At 48.8% G+C, this 23,037-nt stretch overlaps 2 protein-coding genes across 2 annotated transcripts; both read left to right on the top strand.

Annotated features, from left to right (window-relative positions):
- Positions 1 to 378: 378 nt before the first annotated feature.
- On the top strand, positions 379 to 5,476 carry LOC128062142 (melanoma antigen preferentially expressed in tumors-like). Its single transcript, XM_052654481.1, is given in 9 exon segments — positions 379 to 414; positions 1,704 to 1,817; positions 1,819 to 2,005; positions 2,286 to 2,393; positions 2,396 to 2,900; positions 4,080 to 4,780; positions 5,015 to 5,028; positions 5,149 to 5,369; positions 5,413 to 5,476. Coding segments are annotated over 9 exon segments (1,950 nt in total).
- Positions 5,477 to 16,156: 10,680 nt separating this feature from the next.
- LOC128062197 (zinc finger protein 280A-like) lies at positions 16,157 to 17,845 on the top strand. Its single transcript, XM_052654576.1, is given in 1 exon segment — positions 16,157 to 17,845. A coding segment is annotated over 1 exon segment (1,689 nt).
- The last annotated feature ends 5,192 nt before the right edge of the window (positions 17,846 to 23,037 follow it).

Here is a 23,037-nt window from a genome sequence, read left to right as displayed (position 1 = left end):
ATCCACCTGGTCCCTTTTTAGCCACTCCCTCTGCGGGCAATTTCTCAAGCCTAGCCTAAGAAAGGCTTTGAATTCCTCCAAACAAAACACACTTTTCTTGGTTTTGTTACAAATGTCTGGTCCCTCTGTTCTCCTGGCCAGCTCCTAGGTGTCAGTTTGACCTGACCAGTCAAAGGGAGCCTGGACCCTCCAAATCTGGAGGACCCAGCATCCCTCCATCACACCTCTGTTCCCCCGCAAACGGGCACGTGTTTCGCTGTCTGACGTAAAGGTAAGTGACTGTGTGATACTCGGGAATCTTAATCTGTTTCTTTTCCTTCTGGGGTGACACCACCATCCGCACAAAGCTGTCTGAACGTGACCATTTGGGTGATTTTGATGTGGCCCAGACTCCCCCAACGAATGTACCTTCAGGTTGGTTTTCTTCTTTTATATTTTGCTTTTGTGAACAGACGTAGGATCCCATCAGTTGTATGTAGTGAGAAAGTAAAAAACCCACTCAGCCTTAGCTGGATGGGGACCTAGCAGTAAGATAGTAAGACAGCACGTTAGCCGGAAATGGAAACTGCAGCCGGAATCTGGAAAGTGTGTCCTGGAAGGAGAAGAGGGACTCAGGCCGGAGCACACTGCCCCACGCTGGCGCCTCGGGCTCTGACAGCCGTCCCTGCCGGGGCCTTCACGGGACAGGCCACGCTGGCCAGGATCCTGCTGAGAATTTTCTTCGCCCTTCCATCACGTTGGCAGTGGCACGACTTGCTTTCGCTTCTACCTGCAGTTTTACCTTTATCCCAGACAGTTTGGTTTCTTCTCTGATTGTCGCCAATTGTACAGACCGTTACAATATTTCTTAACCAAATAGAATTTGGCAGGGGGGGTGGGGGGGCATGGGATAGGGTGGGGGGAGAGTGAGGGGAGGGGGCCGCGCCGAGCCGCGTCTGGGGTCGTGGCTCCCTGGTGGGGATACTCGTGCCCCTGCAGCGACAGCAGAGTCCTCCTCACTGGACTGATTCATTGCAAGGCATCTAATTAGGGATTTGGGTGACATTTTACATTTTAGTTAGTTACCAGTGATTAGAGTTCATATCATTTTACAGTTTTGTGATTTTACTAGCTTAAAGGGTTTTTGGGGTTTCTTTTTGTTTTAAAAGCTAAAATCTGTTTTTTAATTCCATGGAGTTAAAAAAAAACAACTGTAGAATATTTTAAAGAGTGGAGGCTTTGTTCTGAATGTGAGAACTTTGCTCCACTGAACCGAATGGTAATAACGTTTGTAGAAGAGACGCACAGTGAAAGGCACGTGACATAACAGCACCCACCGCGTGACTTATTGGCTGGAGTTTAGAGACAGGCCATGTTGGGCTAAACTCCTTGTTCCTGTTTTCAGCCCTTGAGTAATAATCAGAAGCTTTCTCTGAAGAGAGTGGGGTCAGCTGTCAGACTCCTAGGTCTCTACCTGCCAGCAGGGCTGGGATTAAATGCAGCAGCCGGTAGATATGGGATGGGGCAAGAGGTCACCTTGTCCCTTTGTTGCTGCCTGGAGAGATGCTTGTCCTGGTGCCAGTGGGGCCAGAGCTGTGACTTTGTGGCCACAGGAAGCCTCTGACCCTGCCTTGGGTTCCCTGAGGGTGGAGGGACAGCAGGGTCTCCCTGGTTCCTTGGCTGGAGGAGGCCCCTCCAGCCCTTGCTCTCTGACATCCCCCCAGGACTCGTTCCGGAGTAGGTTCTTCAGGATGGGCGTCCGGGCCCCGCCCCAACTCCTGGAGCTGGCTGGCCAGAGCCTGCTGCGGAATGAGGCCTTGGCCATTGCGGCCCTGGAGGGAGCTGCCCATCGAGCTCTTCCCGCTGCTGTTTACGGAGGCCTTTGCCGGGAGGCACACCCAGGCCCTGAAGGCGTGGCCCTCCCCCTGCCTCCCGCTGGGGTCCGTGATGAAGGACCACCAGCCTCATCTGGAGACCTTCCAGGCTGCACTCGAAGGCCTGGACGTCCTGCTTGCTCAGGAGGTCAGCCCCAGGTAAGGTCGACCTGGCAGACTGGTGGGGTCTGGGGGTGTGAGCAAGACGCAGCCAGGGCAGGAGGATGAGGGGTCACCTGGGAACAGGCATTCCCGTGTACAGGACTGGTTCAGGGGCAGAGGGGACAAAAGGCACGTGGGCCCCCCAGTGTCCCTTAAAGTGGGGACCAAGGGGGGCCCGGAAGCCGGAGGAGCTGTGGTGTGTGGAGTGCAGAGCCTCCGCTGGGTCCCGGTGCCCGTCGGCCTCTGCACAGCTCAGCGTGTCCCCTGCAGCCCCACAGGTGGTGAAGCTGCAGGTGCTGGACTTGCGCTGGAACGCCCACCAGGACTTCTGGACCGTGTCATCTGGCATCAAGGCCAGCATGTCCTCGCTGCTGGAGCCGAGCCAGCCCAGCCCATGCAGAAGAGGCGCAGGGTGGAGGGTTCCAAGGCGGGGCTGAAGCCGGCGCGGGCCCCTATGGAGGTACTGGTCGACCTGTGGCTCAAGGAGGACACCCTGGATGAGACCCTCAGCTACCTGCTGAAGAAGGCCAAGCAGAGGAGGGGCCTGCTGCACCTGCGCTGCCAGAAGCTGAGGATCTTTGCCATGCCCACGCAGAGCATCAGGAGGATCCTGAAGCTGGTGCGGCTGGACTCCGTCCAGGACCTGGAGGTGAACTGCACCTGGAAGCTGGCCACGGTGGTGGGCAGGTTTGTGTCGCACCTGGGCCGGATGGGCAGCCTGCGCCGGCTGCTGTTGTCTCACGGCCACGTGTTGCCGCGCACCGCCCCAGACCAGGAGGAGCACTGCGTCGGCCGGCTCACCTCCCCATTCCTGAGCCGGCCCCACCTGCAGGAGCTCTGCCTGGACTCCATCTCCCTGGAGGGCCGGCTGCACCAGGTGCTCAGGTGAGGCGCCAGCTCCACAGACCAGAGCGGGCCTCTTTCATTTCGTGCCTGCTGGGGACATTGCCAGGGTGCTTGGGCTGCTCGGAAGTCCTCAGGATGCTGCTGCTCTGTCCCCAGGCATCTTGTCAGGTCACCTCCCTGGTCAGGGTCAGAGGCGTGGCCCAGGTTAGATGCTGTCAAAGGGGACTTCTTGCTGGGAGTCTGCATAGCGGGGGTCAGGTGTGATGCTCTTGGGAACTCTTTGCGAGAGAGTGATGTCTTAGCTGAGACGAAGACAGATAACTAAGCGAGAAGGACGTTGGTCCATCAGGCGTGAGGTAAGAAGTCCGAAGCTCTGTCTCTCCCTCCCACCTGCCACTTCTGTCCTGAGCTGTTTTAGGCTCCAGGTGAGCTGTGGGTAGTGGGTGATTCTGGAGATGACAAGAAGGGATCAGGAGGGGAAAATTGTGGCTCCTAAGCAGTCCAGAGAAGAGAAAAAGTCAAATGAGCATCGTTGTTGAAGCGGCTCCAATCTCTTTAAGTCCAAATTATGATTATTATTTTCCTCTAAGACTTCTGAATACACAGGAAATCCTCAGTAACAGGTTATCGCTGTGCCTTGAACACAGTGAGAGAAGCTGAGAGGATGCAGCCTGATCTGTCTGTATGAGTTGCCTTGATTCCCTTTTCGGCAGCTGCAAACTCCAAGCACTAGGAATAAATATGTTCACTGAGAAATCAGAAGAAAGAAAGAAAGAAAAGAAAGAATCGCAGGTGGTGATGGATGGTCTGTGGCCCCCGAGTATCTGGGGGATACTCACCCAGGGATCGTCTGTAACTGCTGGGACCCAGCAGCCCATGCCCACTGCATGCAGCCTGCTGTCGACTTCAACTAGTCGTATCCTGTAAAAACATCGTAATTCCTGCTAACCAAATCCTAGTAAGCTGAAACAGGCAAATAACATTGATTACTCTTTGTTTCCCACATTGACAATAGTTCAACATTTTGTGCAGGGGGAGGTCATACCCATGTGAGCATGACCTTCCCCCCGGAAGACCCCCTGCCTTCCCGTCAAGAAGGTGAGAGGCCAGCTCGAAGCCAGCGAAATGCCCTGTGTTCCGGTGAAACAGGCCACTCCTCCCCACATTCCTCCGCCCACCACCTCCGTCCCTGGGACTGACTGCCCTGTCTCTCCCCAGGTGCCTGAAGACCCCTCTGGAGACCCTGTCGATCATCAGATGCCTGATTTCGGAGTCAGACCTGACGTACCTGTCGAAGTGCCCAAGCATCAGCCTGCTGAAGGACCTGGGCCTCGGCAGGGTCAACCTGACCAGCCTCAGCTTGAAGCCCCTGCAGGTCCTGATCGAGAGGACCTCGGCCACCCTGCAGGACCTGGACCTGTACGACTGTGGCATCATGGACTCCCAGTTCAGCGCCCTCCTGCCCTCCCTGAGCCGCTGCTCCCAGCTCACCACCTTCAGCTTCTGCAGCAACCCCATCTCCATGGCCATGCTGGAGAGCCTGCTGCACCACAAAGAGGGGCTGAGCAAGCTGAGCCTGGTGCTGTGTCCCGCACCCCTGGAGAGCTGTGAGGGTGTGCACGGTACCCTGCACCTGGGCCGCCTGGCTCAGCTGCATGCCCGGCTCAAGCAGCTGCTGTGCGCCTCTGTGAGCCTCCGGGCCAGCATGGTCTCGTTCAGCACCAACCCCTGTCCACACTGCGGTGAGCAGATCGTCTACGACACCGACACCGAGCCCATCCTGTGCTCCTGCTTCGCCCGCCTAGCCCAGCCTAGTCCCACCCCGGCACTGGGACACTGCCACCCAGACCTCAGTGCATCTAGAAGGAACACAAACCGCAGTTTCAGACAATTGTTCCGGGCATGCGGGAAAAGGAAAGGTGATTTAGAGTGGGCAGAGGGGAGGGGTTGGTGGGATTTTTGGAGAGATGTGTTCCTACAAAGTTAGAAATGTGAATCTGAATTTTGGAGGGGGAATTTGGGCTTGGGAGGTTGATGGGGTCGTTACCCCTGTGTTGGATTGTTACAAGGAAATAAAGGGAACTCCAGTGTCAGTCATTTGGTGTCCTCCGTGATCTGTGACCATGATTGTGACCATGATTCTCCCCTTTAAGCTCATGACTCTCCTGTGAGTGGTGAAATAAAAGGGCCTGAGCGTGAGTGGGGCCTAGACGCTCTCTAACAGGCAAGGATCGGCTACAGGAGGTCAGGCCACTATTTACCCACTCCCTGTGGTTCTCATTTCCAGTTATTTCTGAGGCTGTTCAACCTGTCATCATATACAAGGGGCGTCCTCAGGGCCTGGGACGAACTAAGTGTCCAGGAGCAAGCACCGCTGGAGGGAACCTTCTCCCCAGGGACCCTCACTGCTACCCCCACCCAGGGCCTGGACTCGAGCATTTTCCCCAGTGGAGCCAGCAGACGCAGAGCCTCCATCTCGGACCCTGGGCAGTGCCGAGACGGCTCACTGTGCAGCGTCAGGCCCGGAGTCCTGAGGGGTATTCCCCCGCAGACCTTCGGGAGCCTCTGGGGCCCACCAGCCCGTGCCCACCTTCCCACTGCTCAGCTGTATCTGACCCTTTGGGACCCCATGGACTTTAGCCTGCCAGACTTCTCTGCCCATGGAATTCTACAGGTGAGAATACTGCCGTGGGTAGCCGTTCCCTTTTCCAGGAGCTCTTCCCAACCCAGGGCTTGAACTTGGGTCTCCTGCATTGCAGGCAGGTTCTTTACCATCTGAACCGCCAGGGAAGCCTCCAGTTTCTAACAGACGACCCAACATCCCTGAATCCATTGTCTAAATGTGCTTTTATGCCCCTAATATCCCCACAAGTTTTATTTTGTTTTTACATTAATAAAAACTTACACACAATTTATTCAAAGGCTGACAGAAATCCATTCCCAATCGTCAAAAAAGTCACTTCCGAGTTCAATATTTCAGTGTTGAGTGTAACTTGGCATTTTTCTCCTTGGTGTGATTTGTAACTTGGCATTTTTCTCCTTGGTGTGATCTGTAACATTTTTTTTAAACCTTAATCCTTAAGTTTTTACCTTAAGCCTCATGGTAAAGATAAAATTTCCTCCAAATCCTGGTTCTCTGCCAACCTGGCAGCACCAAGGCTTTTAACTAATTCTCTCTGCCCGTCAGAGCTCTTTGCTGAGACCAAGTCCTCTAAGATTCAGAGAAGATTTAGCAAAATAACAGCACCCCTTCAGAGTGGAAGGCTCCAACTATACCCTTTTTTGTGACTGAAAGAGCTGGGACCGGCATGGACCACCAGAATTTTGATCTAGGGAAGTCCTGGAAACTAGCATCGCCTTGATTTGAGCTTTCCTGGTGGCTCAGATGGTAAAGAATCTACCTGCAATGCAGGAGACTCAGGCTTAGTCCCTGAATCAGGAAGATCCCCTGGAGAACGGGGTGGCTACCCACCCCCATATTCTTTCCTGGAGAATTCCACGGAGGAGCCTGTCGGGCTACAGGACATGGAGTCATGGTGAGTCAGACAGGACTGACTGCACTTTCGCTTCGCCTTTAATCCTGTGGGGAAGCAGGTGGTGCAAGTAGTCATTGATTGAGTTTTTCAGTGTGTCACGGTCCCTTATGTTTCGGTCTTTCTCTGTCCCACCCTTGCATGTAAGCTGCGAAACCAACCTTTTATGATTTCTCACTCAGGGAATTAGAACTGAGAGCAGAAGCAGCAAGAAGCCAGATGCTCGGCACTGATTAGGTGAGGATGAAGGAGGAGAGTGAAAGAGCCGGCTTAAAACTAAGTATTAAAAAAACTTAAGATCGTGGCATCTGGCCCCATTACTCTATGGCAAATGGAAGGGGAAAAGGTGGAAGTACTGACAGATTTCCTCTTCTTGGGCTGTATAATCACTGCAATGGTGATTGCAACCATGAAATCAAAAGACGATTGCTTCTTGGCAGGAAAGCTATGACAAACCTAGACAGTGTGTTGAAAAGCAGAGACGTTGCTCTGCTGACAAAGGTCTGTAGAGTCAAAGCTATGGTCTTCCTAGTGGTCATGTACGGTTGTGAGAACTGGACCACAAAGAAGGCAGAGCGCCAAAGAATTACTGCTTTTGAGTTGTGGTGCTGGTGCAGACTCCTGAAAGTCCCTTGAACAGCAAAGAGATCAAACCAGTCAATCTTAAGGGAGATCAACCCTGAATACTTGTTAGAAGGACTGATGCTGAAGCTGAAGGTCCACTATATTGGTCATCTGATGTGAACAGCTGATTCACTGGAAAAGTCCCTGATGCTGGGCAAGACTGAGGGCAGAAGGAGAAGAGGGCAACAGAGAATGAGACAGCTGGATGGCATCACCAATGCAATGGACATGAACTTGGGCAAACTTCAGGAGACGGTGAGGGACAGGGAGGTCTGGTGCGCTGCAGTCCATGGGGCTGCAGATACAGCTGGGCAAATGGACAACAACAATCTCTCGAGATAAAGCTGTGTCAGGGAGAGTAGAAGAGGAAAAGGCTTGTGAGAACAATGGAAGCACCAAGCTCTCCCCTAGAGGCGGAGGAAGTGGGTCGAGGCTGGCCACCTGGATGAGTGCCCTCTTGAAAGGTGTGCCTTCTGGCCACCTTGTTGAGTCCACTTCTCACACATCCCTGATCTGTAGGTCAGCAGGCACCAGCTTGGGGCCCGAGGGCCTGATCTCCTGGGTACCGGGTTCTCAGTTGGTGTGAGACGCCCAGCCCCGTTGGTGGACACTCAGGTTGACCACATGTCACTCCACGGCCACAAGCCCCAGGGAGCTTCCTCCTTGACCACAGCAATGGACCTGGACTGGAGTTGGCCTTGGGGTTGTCCACGGAAGGAAAGGTGGGAACAGGTCATGTCTTTCTCTTTTTGTTTCTTTTGGTGGCCAGCCAACGCAGCTTGCAGGATCTTAGTTCCCCAACTAAGGGTAGAATCCACGCCCTCAGCAGTGAAAGTGCAGAGTCCTAACCACCCCAGGACTACCAGAGAGTTCCCAGTAGGTCATTTCTTGAGCCTGGCAGATGGCCCAGAAGTCTGATGTTGGCTGCTGAGAGGCTGCCTTCTATGGGTCAGGCTTTGATGAAGTCACCAAACATTCCTCTCTCCCTGACCTCTGGGAGCCCTGTGACCACGGCCCATATCATAAAACTTCTGGAGGTAGAGAACTGAAGGACGGCATACCCCCTCCCCACTCATATTCCTTTCCTGGCTAAGGACCCAAATGCCTTCCAATCAATTCATCTGCTCTCAACCCATCTACAGAAGGTATGCTGTCCTCCTTCCTGGAAACCTTCCCTGCAGAAGAGGTTGAACTCGTGTCCTCTGCTTCTTCCTAACCCAACATGTGAAGGCTTTTCTGTACATCTGGTGATAAGCTTCAGTGTGTTTTGCTGGACAGCTGTGTTTTTTCTTCCTTTTTTTTTTTTTTTTTTTTGGTTAAAACACATTCCCCTTCACATCCAGGATGGTTTGAGCACAGGCCTCGCTCTGTTCTCAACGTTCTGTCCCTCACAGTCTAGGAGAGAAGTAAAAAAAGCTGGGGCCAGAAAGAGAGTTGGGTGGGGACCTTTAGCAGCAGTGGTCTGCAAGAAGTGGTCCAGGAGCAGGCTGCGTCCTGCAAAATCTGGGTGGGTGGGCATTTGCTGATGGGTGGGAGTCATCACCTGGGAGCTGAGTCATCACCCGCATACCCCCTCCCTGTCCCTGAGGTGAGCCCTCTCTAGGGACCCCTGATCTAAAGAACGTGTTAAAGTACTAAGGTGGCCACCAGAAATATCACAGACTTAAACAACAGGAAAGTGTTTTTTTTCCCAGTTGTGAAGGCGAGAAATCCAGGATCAAGGTGCTGACAGTGTGGTGTCTCCGGAGGCCTCTTTCCTTGACGTGCAGACAGCTGCATTCTCCTGTCCTCCTGTCTCTGTATGTCCAAGCATGCCTGATGTCTTGTGTGTCCTAATTTCCTCTTTTTTTTTTTTTTTTCTGTCCATGCTGCTTCGCTTCTGGGTCTTAGTTTCCAAATCAGGGATTGAACTTAGGCCCTTGGCAGTGAAAACTCTGAGCCCTAACCACTGGCCTGCCAAGGAATTCCCCTCTCTCTTTTTATATGGAGAACCATCAGATTGGACTAGGGCCCACCCTAGTGACCTCGTTTTAACTTCATCACCTCGTTAAAGGTATTATCTCCAAATATGGTTACATTCCAAAGTGTTGGGGGTTAGGAATGAATTTCTTTGACTGCACCGGGTGTTAGTTGTGGCACGTGGGGTCTTCGGTCTTCCTGGCAGCCTGTGGGATGTAGCTCCCTGACCGGGGACCGAAGCCCAGCCCCCCGCACTGGGTGTGCAGAGTCTTAGCCACTGGCCCCTTGTGAAAGTCCCCTCCACATACGGATTGTGCAGGACACAATGAAGCCCCAAACAGGGTTGATGGTAGGGCGATTTGCCTGGCTACAAATTTGCACCCTACCTGCTCCTTAGAAATATCTGAGACCTTTAATAACGTTGACTCCCTGGTCCTGTTCCTGGAGATACTGATTCTGTGGGCATGGAGTAAGATCGGCAGAATCAACCAGAACATTAGTACTTTTCAAAAGCTCTCTAGTACTCACTGTTTAATATGGACACCTTAAGCAGCCTGGGCAACACCTGGAGCTTGTGAGAAACTCAGCCTCTCAAGGCGCCACCCACAACTGTTGGACGAGAATGTGTTTTTGCACAAGACACGTAGGCAATTCCTTAGATTCACTGAGGGTTAAGAAGCACAGCCCAGGAGATTAGAAAGTGTGGCCCAAACTGAGAAGTTTGGATCCGGATCTCTGGGCTTTGCTTACACCCTAACTTCCTTCAATACGAAGGACACCCAAAAGCCCCGAGAGAGGGTGTGGGAGTCCTAAAATCTCTGGAGGGTGGTGGGGAGGATGAGCTCCCAGCTCAAGCTACAGCATCTGACCGATTGATTGAATTACCAATAACCTGCTCCTCCCAGGGCAGGAGCTCAGTGTGTCACATGAAGGAAAAATGAATTTCTGACCCTCAACCCTCAGGGTCTCCGGAAGGAGTAGATTCTTGGGTATTTTAAACGTGTTCTTATTGCTGTTTGGGCTTCCCTTGTGGCTCAGCTGGTAAAGAATCTGCCTGCAATGTGGGAGACCTGGGTTTGATCCCTGGGTTGGGAAGATCCCCTGGAGAAGGGAAAGGCCACCCACTCCAGTATTCTAGCCTGGAGGGTTTCATGCACTGTGTATTCCATGGGGACGCGAAGGGTGGGACACGGCTGAGCGACTTTCACTGTTGTGGTTTAGTTGCTAAGTTGTGTCCGACTCTTTTGTGACCCCACAGGCAGGCTGTAGCCTGCCAGGCTCCTCTCTCTGTCCATGGGATTTCCCAGGCAAGAATACTGAAGTGGGTTGCCATTTCTTCCTCCAGGGGATCTTTCCGACCCAGAGATTGAACCCAGGTCTCCTGCATTAACAGGTGGATTCTTTCCTGCTGAGCCACCAGGGATCAATATTTCCCAAAGTACTGGAGGATTTTACACCCTGGGATACACTTCACTTCAGAATCAAGTGAGGCAAACATTGAACTTTCAGATTCCCAGGCCCCCTCCTCTGGCAATTTGAGTTTCTTAGGTGTGATATGCAGCCCTGGAATCTCTCTATGTTTAACAATGTCCCAGGTGATTCTGAGGTTTGAGCAATCTTTAGAAGCATATGAAAGTGAAAGTGTTAGCCATCCAGTTGTGGTCGACTCTTTGCAGACCCAGCCTCCTCTGTCCATGGAATTCTCCAAGCAAGAATACTGGAGTGGATAGCCATTCCCTTCTCCAGGAGATCTTCCTGACCCAGGGATCAAACCCCGGTCTCCTGTACTGCAGGCAGATTTTTTTTTTACTGTCTGAGCCATCAGGGAAGCCTAGAAGCATAAATAAGTAGTCAAAATTATCCTTTCTTTCTCCTAAGGTTTTGCAAACATTTAAAAATTGACATCCAAAATGTTTTCGTCAGAAGTGTAAACACTGCAAAGGAATGGAGCTTTTGGCATGCAATGAAAATAAACCCTTTAAGTAAACAAAACTAGGGATTCCCTGGCAAACCAGCGGGCGGCGCTCAATGCTTTCACTCTGGTGACCTGGGTTCAGTCCCTGGTCAGGAAACTAAGATCCTGCAGGAAGTCGCATGGCGTATTCATAAATAAATAAAACTGTTAATATCATGCTTTCAAATATATCCAGAAGAATGTAAATAGCGTAGAGTTTTAAAAAGTATTTATTTTTATTTAGTTATTGGCTGCCTGGGGTCTTAGCTGTGGCATGCAGGATCCTTTGTCGGGTCCACTGCCCTCTGGCATGTGGGATCTTAGTTCCCCAACCACAGATCAAACCCACGTTCCCTGCACTGGAAGGCAGATTCTCAACCACTGGACCACCAGGGAGGTCCCTAGCCTTGGGTTTTGATACTCACCACATGGCAACCGACTCCAGTATTTTTGCATGGAGAATTCCATGGATAGAGGAGCCTGGCTGGCTACAGTCCATGGGGTCGCGAAGAGTCAGACAGGACTGAGCAACTAGGCAGAGCACTCAGCATCAACCGGCTTGCTGCTAAGTCGCTTCAGTCGTGTCCGACTCTGTGCGACCCCATAGACGGCAGCCCACCAGGCTCCCCCGTCCCTGGGATTCTCCAGGCAAGAACACTGGAGTTGGGGGCCATTTCCTTCTCCAATGCATGAACGTGAAAAGTGAAAGTGAAGTCGCTCAGTCGTGTCGGACCCTCAGCGACCCCATGGACTGCAGCCCACCAGGCTCCTCCGTCCATGGGATTTTCCAGGCAAGAGTAACCAGCTCTTTCTAATGGCCAGGTTTTTTTTTTTTTTTCCTGCTTCATTGAGATGTAATGGACATATATTGTGTAAATTTAAGGTGAACATGTCTTGATTTGATAAGAAAGGTATTTTTAATCTTATATCTGGTTACAGCACTTGAGATCACGTTCATTAGTGAACTTCATTTTTGTTGTAATTCAGTGACTCTGTTACCTAATGGAAATACACATATTTCTTCTCTGAAACCCTCCCTCCCCTTAAGAATCTGTGTGCAGAGGGCTGTAAAGGCAGTGGGAGGGAAAGCTTGAGATATAATCTTGGTGGTGCAAAGGGGAAGGAGAGAGAAGAGGGGGAGTGTGGGAGGAAGGGAGAAGGAGGGGGACCAGGGTGTGGCCTGACACACCTGACGTGGTTTAAGAACTCATGAGCCCCTGCCTAGAAAAGCTCCTGCGGTTCAGTGAGGACCCGGGAATCCAGCGGGTGCTGCACTTCAAGTGCAGATCACTTGGGAGCAAGCTTGCTTCCTGCCCCCTCACCCTGACCCCCCACCCCCCAACCCACCCTCCTTGCCCCTGGAAGAGAACAGGGGTTTGCTGTTTGCAACTGGAGAATTTTCTAGCATTGGAAGAGGACCCATGCCTTTTTAGGTTCCTGACATCAGCCTGAGCTCTATTGGAGTAGCTGTGTGGACCACCTTCCGCTGCCCTTAAGCTATTGAACCACAAATAACTAAAGACGCAGATAAATTGGAGACAAGGTGGTGGGCCTCCAGATGCCAGAGAGGTAAGTGGGGACTCACCACACTGAGACCTGGAAAACAGCCCCTGGGCGGGGCCCTGAAGCCCCACCCACATTCTTTCCTCTCTCTAGCAATTTGGTAGAAAGGTTTCTAGTTGAAAGATCCTATGGGGAAAAACTGGTTCAGAAACCTGATTGGAGCCCAGTTTGGATACTATGGATTGGATTATAAAGGGCTTTAAAAGGCTTGTAATCTCCTGATCCAGCCTCACTGAGAAAAGGCTTTTGGAGAGCCAGGTAGGAGTTTCACGGACACAGCAAGTGGTGCTGGTATTTCCAGAGAAATCTCTCTGGGACGTGGAGACAGACACTCCAGCTTCACCCTTAGCTGCACGGAGTCAACTGGACTTCAGGAGCTGGTGAGCCATGGGGTTTGGAATGCTTCATTTTGTTTTCTGCAGCCATGAGTCTTCAAAATTTCTCTGTAAAGGGCTAGATAGTAACCAGGCATTAAGGGCCACGCGGTCTCTGCCATTAGCAGTGTGAAACAGCCTTGGGCAGCGGCAAATGATCACGGCCGTGTTCCAATGAAACTTTATTTGTGACACTGAAATTTAGATATCATGTAATTTTCACGTCACAAAATATTCCTTTGTTCCCCCCAAATTAAAAAAAAAAAGTAAAAATATTAAACGTATTTTTAAAAGTTAAAAAAAACTAAAACATAAAAATCATTCTTAGCTTGCTTGTTGGGAGGAAAAAACAAACAGGAGGCAAGCCAATTTGTCAATCCCTGTCTAAACCATTTGCCTATATAATGCAGCTAGCAACCCATTAGTGACTTGTGACATGAATTTAGTAGGCTGGATTCTACTTATGAAAAATAAATTTCCATTAAATCTCAGATGACATCACTGTAAGATACAACATTATTCCTTTTTTTTTTGGCCACACCCTGTGGCATGTGGGATATAGATCCCCGACTAGGGATTGAACCCATGCCCCCTGGAGTGGAAGTGAGGAGTCTTAAATATTGGATCACCAGGGAGGTCCCACAGCATTATTGTTCATACCACTATAAAATTATACATATATTTATATACATATGTATGCATGTGGCCTCAGTTGCTTCAGTCACGTTTGACTCTTTGCAACCCTCTGGACTGTAGCCCACCAGGCTCCTCTGTGAATAGGAGTCCTCAGGCAGGAATACTGCAGTGGCTTGCCATGCCTTCCTCCAGGGGGTCTTCCTGACCCAGAGATGGAACCTGCGTCTCTTACGTCTTCTGCATTGGCAGGAGGGGCCTTTCCCGCTAGGGCCACCATTCACACACAGCCAGACAAACTATCATATGCTACTGATGAAGTGTGATCTGGTATCAGAAATGGTCACAGGTAAACTTTAGAATGTCCCTTAATGTCAATGAAATGTGTTAATGGCATGGAAGCTATCAACAAATGTATTAAGTGGAGACAAATTGTGTTACAAACCTTTTATTTCAATGAGCACCACCGCCCCTGTCTGCATCCAGCTACATACTGGCTGACTTTCTCCCTTGCATGATAGTTTTAAATCATTAAGATGTGGATTTCATTAAATGCTTGGAGAAACCGCTTCTCAGCCTTCTGGCTAAGATCCAGTGTAAGTACCTGGGGAGCCAGGAATTAGTGGGTCGAGCCTGTGGCCCAGATAAATGATTGTATTAGTGACAGTTACCGTTTATTTATGCAGCAGACATGTAGCAAAAACAGATGCCTCATGTTTTAGAAACAAAAATACAGCAATCCAAGCGCTCTGGAGGTGAATGTGGCATGTGAGTTGGGGGAGGCTATGATGTCCGACATCATGGTCAGGGAAGCCTGGCAGAGAAACTGTGGACCGAGGCAGGTCAGGAGCTGGGCGGCGGTACTTGAGACAGCGTCCAAGGCAAGGGGAGCAGCAGAAGTCCTGAGAAGGCCCTGTCCCCTCTCCCTCGGTGCCCTGGCGAGATTGGGTCCGGGAACCCTTCACCCGCAGTTACCGAAGTCCATGGGTGCTCAAGTCCCTTATATAAAATGGTGCAGTCTTTGCATGTAACTTAAGGGGATGCTCCCGCATGCTTTAAATCATCTCCACATTCCTTACAATACCTAATACAATGTCGATGCTGTGTAAATAGTTTCAAGAACAGTGTCAATGCTATGTATATATAGTTGCCGGCATGAGGCAGGTTCAAGTTTCGCTGTTAGAACTTTCTGGAATTTTTTTAAAAAATGCTTTTGATCCATGTGTAGAGTCTGCTGCCTTCTGGACTCACAGAATGAAGGGAGCGAGGGGCACCCCCAAGGGACAGCTGGGGGCTCTTTTGGACATTTTATGTTGGTCAGCATTTCTGCGTGAGACTGGAGATCTGTAAGCAAGACGGTGCCTCCCAGCTCTCCTGCAGAGTTTAACAGGAGCCCTGGGGCCACCATGGGGAGACAAGGCAAAAGTGGCGGCCGGAGAAGGAAGTTTAACATGGTCATGTCACTTAACTGAGTTTGAGATGTTTCCTTATGTCTAAGGGTGTTAATAGGTATCTCAATGTTTCAGCCGATGATTAAATCAGGTACTAATTTTGTCTTTTGAAAGAACTATCACCACTTATCTGCAGAGAATAAGTTCCAAGACCCCCAGCGGACATCTGTAACCTCACATAGTATCAAATCCTATATACACAATGTTTTTTCTATGCAAACATACCTGTGATGCAGTTTATTTTATAAAAGCACAGTAAGAGATTGGCAACTAACTAATACAGGAAAGTGAAAGTGAAGTCGCTCAGTCATGTCTGACTCTTTGCGACCCCATGGACTGCGGCTTACTACGCTCCTCTGTCCATGGGATTTCCCAGGCAAGAATTCTGGAGTGGGCTACCATTTCCTTCTCCAGAGGATCTTCCCAACTCAGGGATCAAATCCGGGTCTCCTGAACTGTAGGCAGACACTTTACCATCTGAGCCACCAGGGAAGGTATAATAATAACATAGAACAGTTATAACAATAGACTTTTATAAAAGTTTTGTGAATGTAGTCTCTATGTAAAAAATATTACTGTACTAATTTAGAGATTTTTTTCACCCTAACTAAGCACTGACTATGCTCTGTGGCCATAACTTTTGCAGTTTGAGGTTTGAGAGCAAAACTAACCCAGATTTCTTTTCTCTTCTTCACATTCACCACAGATCTTAGCAACCTCAGCATACAATTTTCTCTTTTTATATCAAATTGAGAACTTCTATCTTTTCACTTAAAGGAAGCACTTAGTGGATTCTCTCTGGCATATCTAAATTGCCAGCATCACTCCACTTACGCTTTGGGGCCATTATTGAGTAAACTAAGGGTGACTTGGTCACAAGCCCTGTGACATCTCAACGTCACTGTGGTAACCGAGTGGCAAACGGGTGGGGTGTGTAGGACTAAGGAACGAGTCACATTCTGGGCAGGAGGAAGCAGGATGGTGAGATTCCAATCACACTGCTCAGAATGATATGCAATTTAAAACTTAGGAGTTATTTATTTCTGGAATTTCCCATTTAATACTTTTGGTGAACAACTGAGGGTTAACTGAAACCACAGAGAGTGGCCCCTGAGATCAGAGGTGATGACCTTGTCCTGCGGTTGCCTTTAGGTGGAAAGAGCACTAGAAGAAGGGGCCGCTTGAAGCCAAAAGTGATTGTAAAATGGCCCATCTCTTCCCGTGTGAGGAAGCACAGGCACCACCACAGCCCGAGCAAAAGACCAGAGGGTCCAAAACCAGAGGTGAAGACGGAGACGACGCTGAGGTCATCTTTGTTGGAGTGCAGCACGTCCGTGAGGATGCTGAAATCCTCTTTGTCAGAGTGATTTCAAGTTCAAAGCCAGTCATTTCTAACATTTTGAACAGAGTGACCAGGGACTCATCTTCAAGAAGAAAGAAGGGCCACGTGAGTCCAGACCCCTCCTGCACGTTGCAACCTGCGAATCTCAGGAGCCCAGCATCAGAGCCAGCGGCCGTCTCCCCAGCTTCTCAGTCTGAACGGGGAGGAAGAGACAGTCCTGTTATTTTCGAGCCTTCGTCTAAACCTGATTATAAAACGAGCTCTCTGCAAGCCGAGCTTCACAATTCAGAACTGCTCTCTCCGCGGCCTCACTATCTCTCTGGAGCCATTCTCTCATTAGGAGGCAAGGATGAAAGTCCTCTTAATTCAAAGCGGTGTTCCAGTTCAGATGTAAATGTTAACGGTGGGAATCCCAAAAGACCTAAACTCAGCGATGGAATCCCAGGGGGACCTGCCTCCACCATGCCCCCTCCAGGAATCTCTCCTACAAAGAACACGATAATGACCTTGGAAGATCTCCCGACCTCACCGAGCCATGTTCACGGTGGGGCATCATTTTCACGGACTCACGCAAATGACCAGGCATGCTTCAGTCTTATGGATCCAGAAAGAACACGTAGTTTGGAAAGGCTGGAGAAACCAGACTTTTTGACTCTAGCAAGTCAGAGCAAGACTGTTGATGCCATGAAAGGAAATCTGGTCATGTTATTCGACGACTTTTCCTATGGACAGCATACAGGAGATGGGCAGCCAGAACCGAAGACTCACACAGCCTTTAAATGCCTCAGCTGCTTGAGAGTTCTAAAAAATGTCAAGTTCATGACCCATGTGAGGAACCATCTGGAGCTTGAGAGGCAGAAGGGTGACGGCTGGGAAATCCACACCACCTGCCGGTGCTGCCACCGCCAGTTCCCCACCCCGTTCCAGCTGCAGTGTCACATTGAAAGTGTCCACGCTCCCCGGGAGCCCTCCGCGGTCTGTAAAATCTGTGAATTGTCCTTCGAAACCGATCAGGTTCTCTTACAGCACATGAAGGACAGTCACAAACCTGGCGAAATGCCCTATGTGTGCCGCGCTTGCAATTACAGATCATCAGCCTTCGCTGACGTAGAGGCGCATTTTAGAACGTGGCATGGAAACACGAACAATTTGCTTTGAGTGCTTTGCCTCAGAATTTTCAAACTGGCGACATCCTTCGTAAATCACGCCTGGAGGCACTGGAACAAGAGGGTCTTTCCGTGTTCCAAGTGCCGGCTGCAGTTTTTGAACCTGAAGGAGAAGGCAGAGCACCAGACCAAGCATCATCAGTCATTCAAAACGCCAGAGCAATTGCGAGGGCTGCCTCCTGAAACAGAGGTCACGATCCGAACTTCAGTTCAGCTGGGACTGAGAGAGACAGCATCCATCGCTGTGAGGAACACGGACTCCCAAGCGCCAAAGACCACGCAGAAGCTGACTACGAACACCAAATATTCCAGACGTCTTGCAGCAAGGGATCTGGTTAAAAACCATGCTCTACCCACCTCCGGAAATTCGAAAAAGCCCTATTGAGGTTCAGCCAGCTGCACATAAAGACCCTGCCTGGCTTTTGTTCTTGTTCAGTTGCTCAGTCGTGTCTGACTCCCTGTGACCCTATGAATTCGGTACGCCAGGCTTCCCTGTCCATCACCGTCTCCTGAAGCTTGCTCAAACTCATTCCATTGGGTTGCTGATGCCATCCAACCATCTCGTCCTCTGTCACCCCTTCTGCTCCTGCCTTCAATATTTCCCAGCATCGGGGTGTTTTTTTTTTTTTTTTTTCCAATGAGTTGACTCTTCCCATCAGGTGGCCAAAGTATTGGAGCTTCGACATCAGTTCTTCCACAGAATATTCAGGGTTGATTTCCCTTAGGATTGACTGGTTGGATCTCCTTGCAGTCCAAGGGACTCTCAAGGGTCTTCTCCATTCTCCAGCACCACAGTTCGAAAAGATCAATTCTTCAGCAGTCAGTCTTCTTTATGGTCCAGCTCTTCCATCTGCATCTGACTGCTGGGAAAACCATAGCTTTGACGTTATGGACATTTGTTGGCAAAGTAATGTCTCTGTCTTTTAATACGCTGTATAATTTTGTCACAGCTTTTCTTCCAAGGAGTGAGCATCTTTTAATTTCATGGGCTCAGTAACCATCCACAGTTATTTCAGAGCCCAAGAAAATAAAGTCTGGCTTTACTGTAACTGAAGTTGTACTTGCTTCATCTCTCTACCATCAAGTAGCTTTGAAATCTCCGTGTTCCTTCCTGGACACTCTCTGCTCCCCAAAGTAACCACTTCTCTGACCTCTAGCACCAGGGATTCATTTTTCTATGTTTCAAATTTTAAATAAATAGAATTACACAATAGATTTTCTGTTCCTCTGGTCTTGGTTTTCTTTTAAATACGTGAGATGCATCCTTATTGTATGTAGCTGTGGAACATTCTTTTTCATTGCTGGGTAGAATTCCCTTGGATGAATGGGCATAGTCTTATATGTCCATTTTACTGTGCCTGAAATTTGAGGCTCTTATTTTGCCTTTTTGAATAAACCACCTATGAACCTGTGTGTGTCTTTCATAGTAATTTCTCTAGGATAGCTATATCTGTATGTCTAGATATGAGATTCTCTGATAATGCATGTGGTAGTGGTTTAGTTGCTAAGTGGTATTTGACTCTTGCAACCCCATAGACTCTAACCCACCAGGCTCCACTGTCCATGGGATTTCCCAGGCAAGAATACCACAATGGGTTGGCATTTCCTTCTCCAGGGGTTTTTCCAGACCCAAGGTTCAAACCGGGGTCTCCTGCATTGCAGGCTGATCTGTCACTGACTGAGCCATTCTAATATGCAGGTACAGTCAAATGCTTTTTCAAAGTGATTGAAGCAATGTGTATTTCCACTAACAGTACTGGCATTTCCATTTTTATCAGACCCTTGGCACTGTCAGTCTGTTTCATCATATAACTGAGCAGGACCCTGCAGGGCTTTCCCAGGGACAGACCATGTCCCGCACACACACACCGCCGCCCCCCCCGCCCCGCCCCGCCCCTGCAATGTACCCTGTCTCTCATTTGTAGGAAAACTTTAGGTCCTAGACCTTCCATGAGTTTCCAAGAACAAATTTAATTAGAAGTGAGAAACTGCAGAAACAAAAAAATCAAGCAAGACAAGCAATAATTTGTTGTTGTGCAGTCCTGCTCACTCTTTGCAGCCCCATGGCCTGAAGCACACCAGGCTTCTCTGTCCTTCACCATCTCCTGGAGCTTGCTCAAGCTCAAGTCCATTGAGTCTGTGATGCCATCCAGCCATCTCATTCTCTGTCATCCCCTTCTCCTCCTGCCTTCAATCTTTTCCAGCATTAGGGTGTATTCTAATGAGTCGGCTATTCCCATAAGGTGGCCAGAGTACTGGAGCTTCACTTTCAGCATCAGTCCTTCCAGTGAATATTCAAAGTTGATTTCCTATAGGACTGACTGGCTTGATCTCCCTGCAGTCCAAGGGACTCTCAAGAGTCTTCTCCAACACCACAGATCAAAAGCATCAGTTCTTTGGTGCTCAGCCTTCTTTATGGTCCAACTCTCACATCCATACATGACTAGTGGAAGAACCATAGCCTTGACTACATGGACCTTTGTTGGCAAAGTAATGTCTGTGCTTTTTCATAGGCAATCTAGGTTTGTCACAGCTTTTCTTCCAAGGAGCAAGCATCTTTTAATTTCATGGCTGCAGTCATCATCTGCAGTGATTTTGGAGCTCAAGAAAATAAAGTCTGTCATTGTTTCCACTGTTTCCTCATCTATTTGCCATGAAGTGATGAGACCTTTGACTGTGTGGACAACAACAAGCTCTGGAAAAATTGGAAAGAGATGGGAATACCAGCCCACCTGACCTGCCTCCTGAGAAATATGTATGCAGGTCAAGAAGCAACAGTTAGAACTGGACATGGAATAGACTGGTTGCAAATAGGAAAAGGAGTGCGTCAAGGCTGTATATTGTCACCCTGCTTATTTAACTTATATGCAGAGTACATCATGAATGCTGGGCTGGATGAAGCATAATCTGGAATCAAGATTCCTGAGAGAAATATCAACAACCTCAGATATGCAGATCAGTTCGATTCAGTTCAGTCACTCAGTTGTGTCCGACTCTTTGTGAACCCATGAATTGTAGCACGCCAGGCCTCCCTGTCTATCACCAACTCTCAGATCTTGCTTAGACTCATGTCCATCAAGTTGGTGATGCCATCCAGCCATCTCATCCTCTGATGTCCCTTCTCCTCCTGCCTACAATCCCTCCCAGCATCAGAGTCTTTTCCAATGAGTTAACTCTTCGCATCAGGTGGCCAGAGTATTGGAATTTCAGCTTTAGCATCAGTCCTTCCAAAGAACACCCAGGACTGATCTCCTTTGGAATGGACTGGTTGGATCTCCTTGAAGTCCAAGGGAGTCTTGGACTCAAGAGTCTTCTCCAAGAGTCTTCTCCAACACCACTTGAAAAGCATCAATTCTTTGGCGCTCAGCTTTCTTCACAGTCCAACTCTCACATCCATACATGACCACTGGAAAAACCATAGCCTTGACTAGATGGATCTTTGTTGGCAAAGTAATATGTCTGCTTTTCAATATACTATCTAGGTTGGTCATAACTTTCCTTCCAAAGAGTAAGTGTCTTTTAATTTCATGGCTGCAATCACTATCTACAGTGATTTTGGAACCCCCCAAAATAAAGTCTGACACTGTTTCCATTGTTTCCCCATCTATTTCCCATGAAGCGATGGGACCAGATGTCATGATCTTCATTTTCTGAATGTTGACCTTTAAGCCAACTTTTTCACTCTCCTCTTTCTCTTTCATCAAGAGGCTTTTTAGCTCCTCTTCACTTTCTGCCATAAGGGTGGTGTCATCTGGATATCTGAGGTTATTGATATTTCTCCCAGCAATCTTAATTCCAGCTTGTGCTTCTTCCAGCCCAGCATTTCTCATGACGTACTGTGCATATAAGTTAAATAAGCAGGGTGACAATATACAGCCTTTCATACTCCTTTTCCTATTTGGAACCAGTCTGTTGTTCCATGTCCAGTTCTAACTGTTGCTTCCTGACATGCATATAGGTTTCTCAAGAGGCAGCTCAGGTGGTCTGGTATTCCTATCTCTCTCAGAATTTTCCACAGTTGATTGTGATCCACATAGTCAAAGGCTTTGGCATAGTCAATCAAGCAGAAATAGATGTTTTTCTGGAACTCTCTTGCTTTTTCCATCATCCAGTGGATGTTGGCAATTTGATCTCTGATTCCTCTGCCTTTTCTAAAACCACCTTGAACATCTGGAGGTTCACGACATATTGCTGAAGCCTGGCTTGGAGAATTTTGAGCATTACTTTGCTAGCATGTGAGATGAGTGCAATTGTGCGGTACTTTGAGCATTCCTTGGCACTGTCTTTCTTTGGGACTGGAATAAAACTGACCTTTTCCAGTCCTGTGGCCACTGCTGAGTTTTCCAAATTTGCTGGCATATTGCGTGCAGCACTTTCACAGCATCATCTTTCAAGATTTGAAATAGCTCCACTGGAATTCCATCACCTCCACTAGCTTTGTTCGTCGTGATGCTTTCTAAGGCCCACTTGACTTCACATTCCAGGATGTCTGGCTCTAGATGAGTGATCACACCAGCATGATTATCTGGGTCGTGAAGATCTTTTTTGTACAGTTCTTCTGTGTATTCTTGCCACCTCTTCTTAATATCTTCTGCTTCTTTTAGGTGCAGACCATTTCTGTCCTTTATCGAGCCCATCTTTGCATGAAATGTTCCTTTGGTATCTCTAATTTTCTTGAAGAGATATCTAGTCTTTCCCATTCTGTTGTTTTCCTCTATTTCTTTGCATTGATCGCTGACGAAGCCTTTCTTATCTCTTCTTGCTATTCTTTGGAACTCTGCATTCAGATGCTTATATCTTTCCTTTTCTCCTTTGCTTTTCAGTTCTCTTCTTTTCACAGCTATTTGTAAGGCATCCTCAGATAGCCATTTTGCGTTTTTGCATTTCTTTTCCATGGGGATGGTCTTGATCCCTGTCTCCTGTACGATGTCACGAACCTCATTCCATAGTTCATCAGGCACTCTATCTATCAGATCTAGGCCCTTAAATCTATTTCTCGCTTCCACTGTATAATCATAAGGGATTTGATTTAGGTCATACCTGAATGGTCTAGCGGTTTTCCCTGTTTTCTTCCATTTAAGTCTGAATTTGGCAATAAGGAGTTCATGATCTGAGCCACAGTCAGCTCCCGGTCTTGTTTTTGCTGACTGTGTAGAGCTTCTCCATCTTTGGCTGCAATGAATATAATCAATCTGATTTTGGTGTTGACCATCTGGTGATGTCCATGTATAGAGTCTTCTTTTGTGTTGTTGGAAGAGGGTGTTCGCTATGACCAGTGCATTCTCTTGGCAAAACTCTATTAGTCTTTGCCCTGCTTCATTCCGTATTCCGAGGCCAAATTTGCCTGTTACCCCAGGTGTTTCTTGACTTCCTACTTTTGCATTCCAGTCCCCTAAAATAGGCAGATGATACCACCCTAATGGCAGAAAATGAAGAGCCTCTTGATGAGGGTGAAAGAGGAGAGTGAAAAGGCTGGCTTAAAACTCAACATTCAAAAAACGAAGATTGCGACATCTGGTCCCATCACTTCATGGCAAACAAATGGGGAAAAAGTGAAAACAGCAGCAGATTTCATTT

Source organism: Budorcas taxicolor, chromosome 17, assembly GCF_023091745.1.
Source record: "Budorcas taxicolor isolate Tak-1 chromosome 17, Takin1.1, whole genome shotgun sequence".
NCBI lineage: Eukaryota > Metazoa > Chordata > Mammalia > Artiodactyla > Bovidae > Budorcas > Budorcas taxicolor.
Note: the sequence above shows the minus strand (reverse complement) of the source record. Positions and strands in the feature narration are given on the sequence as shown.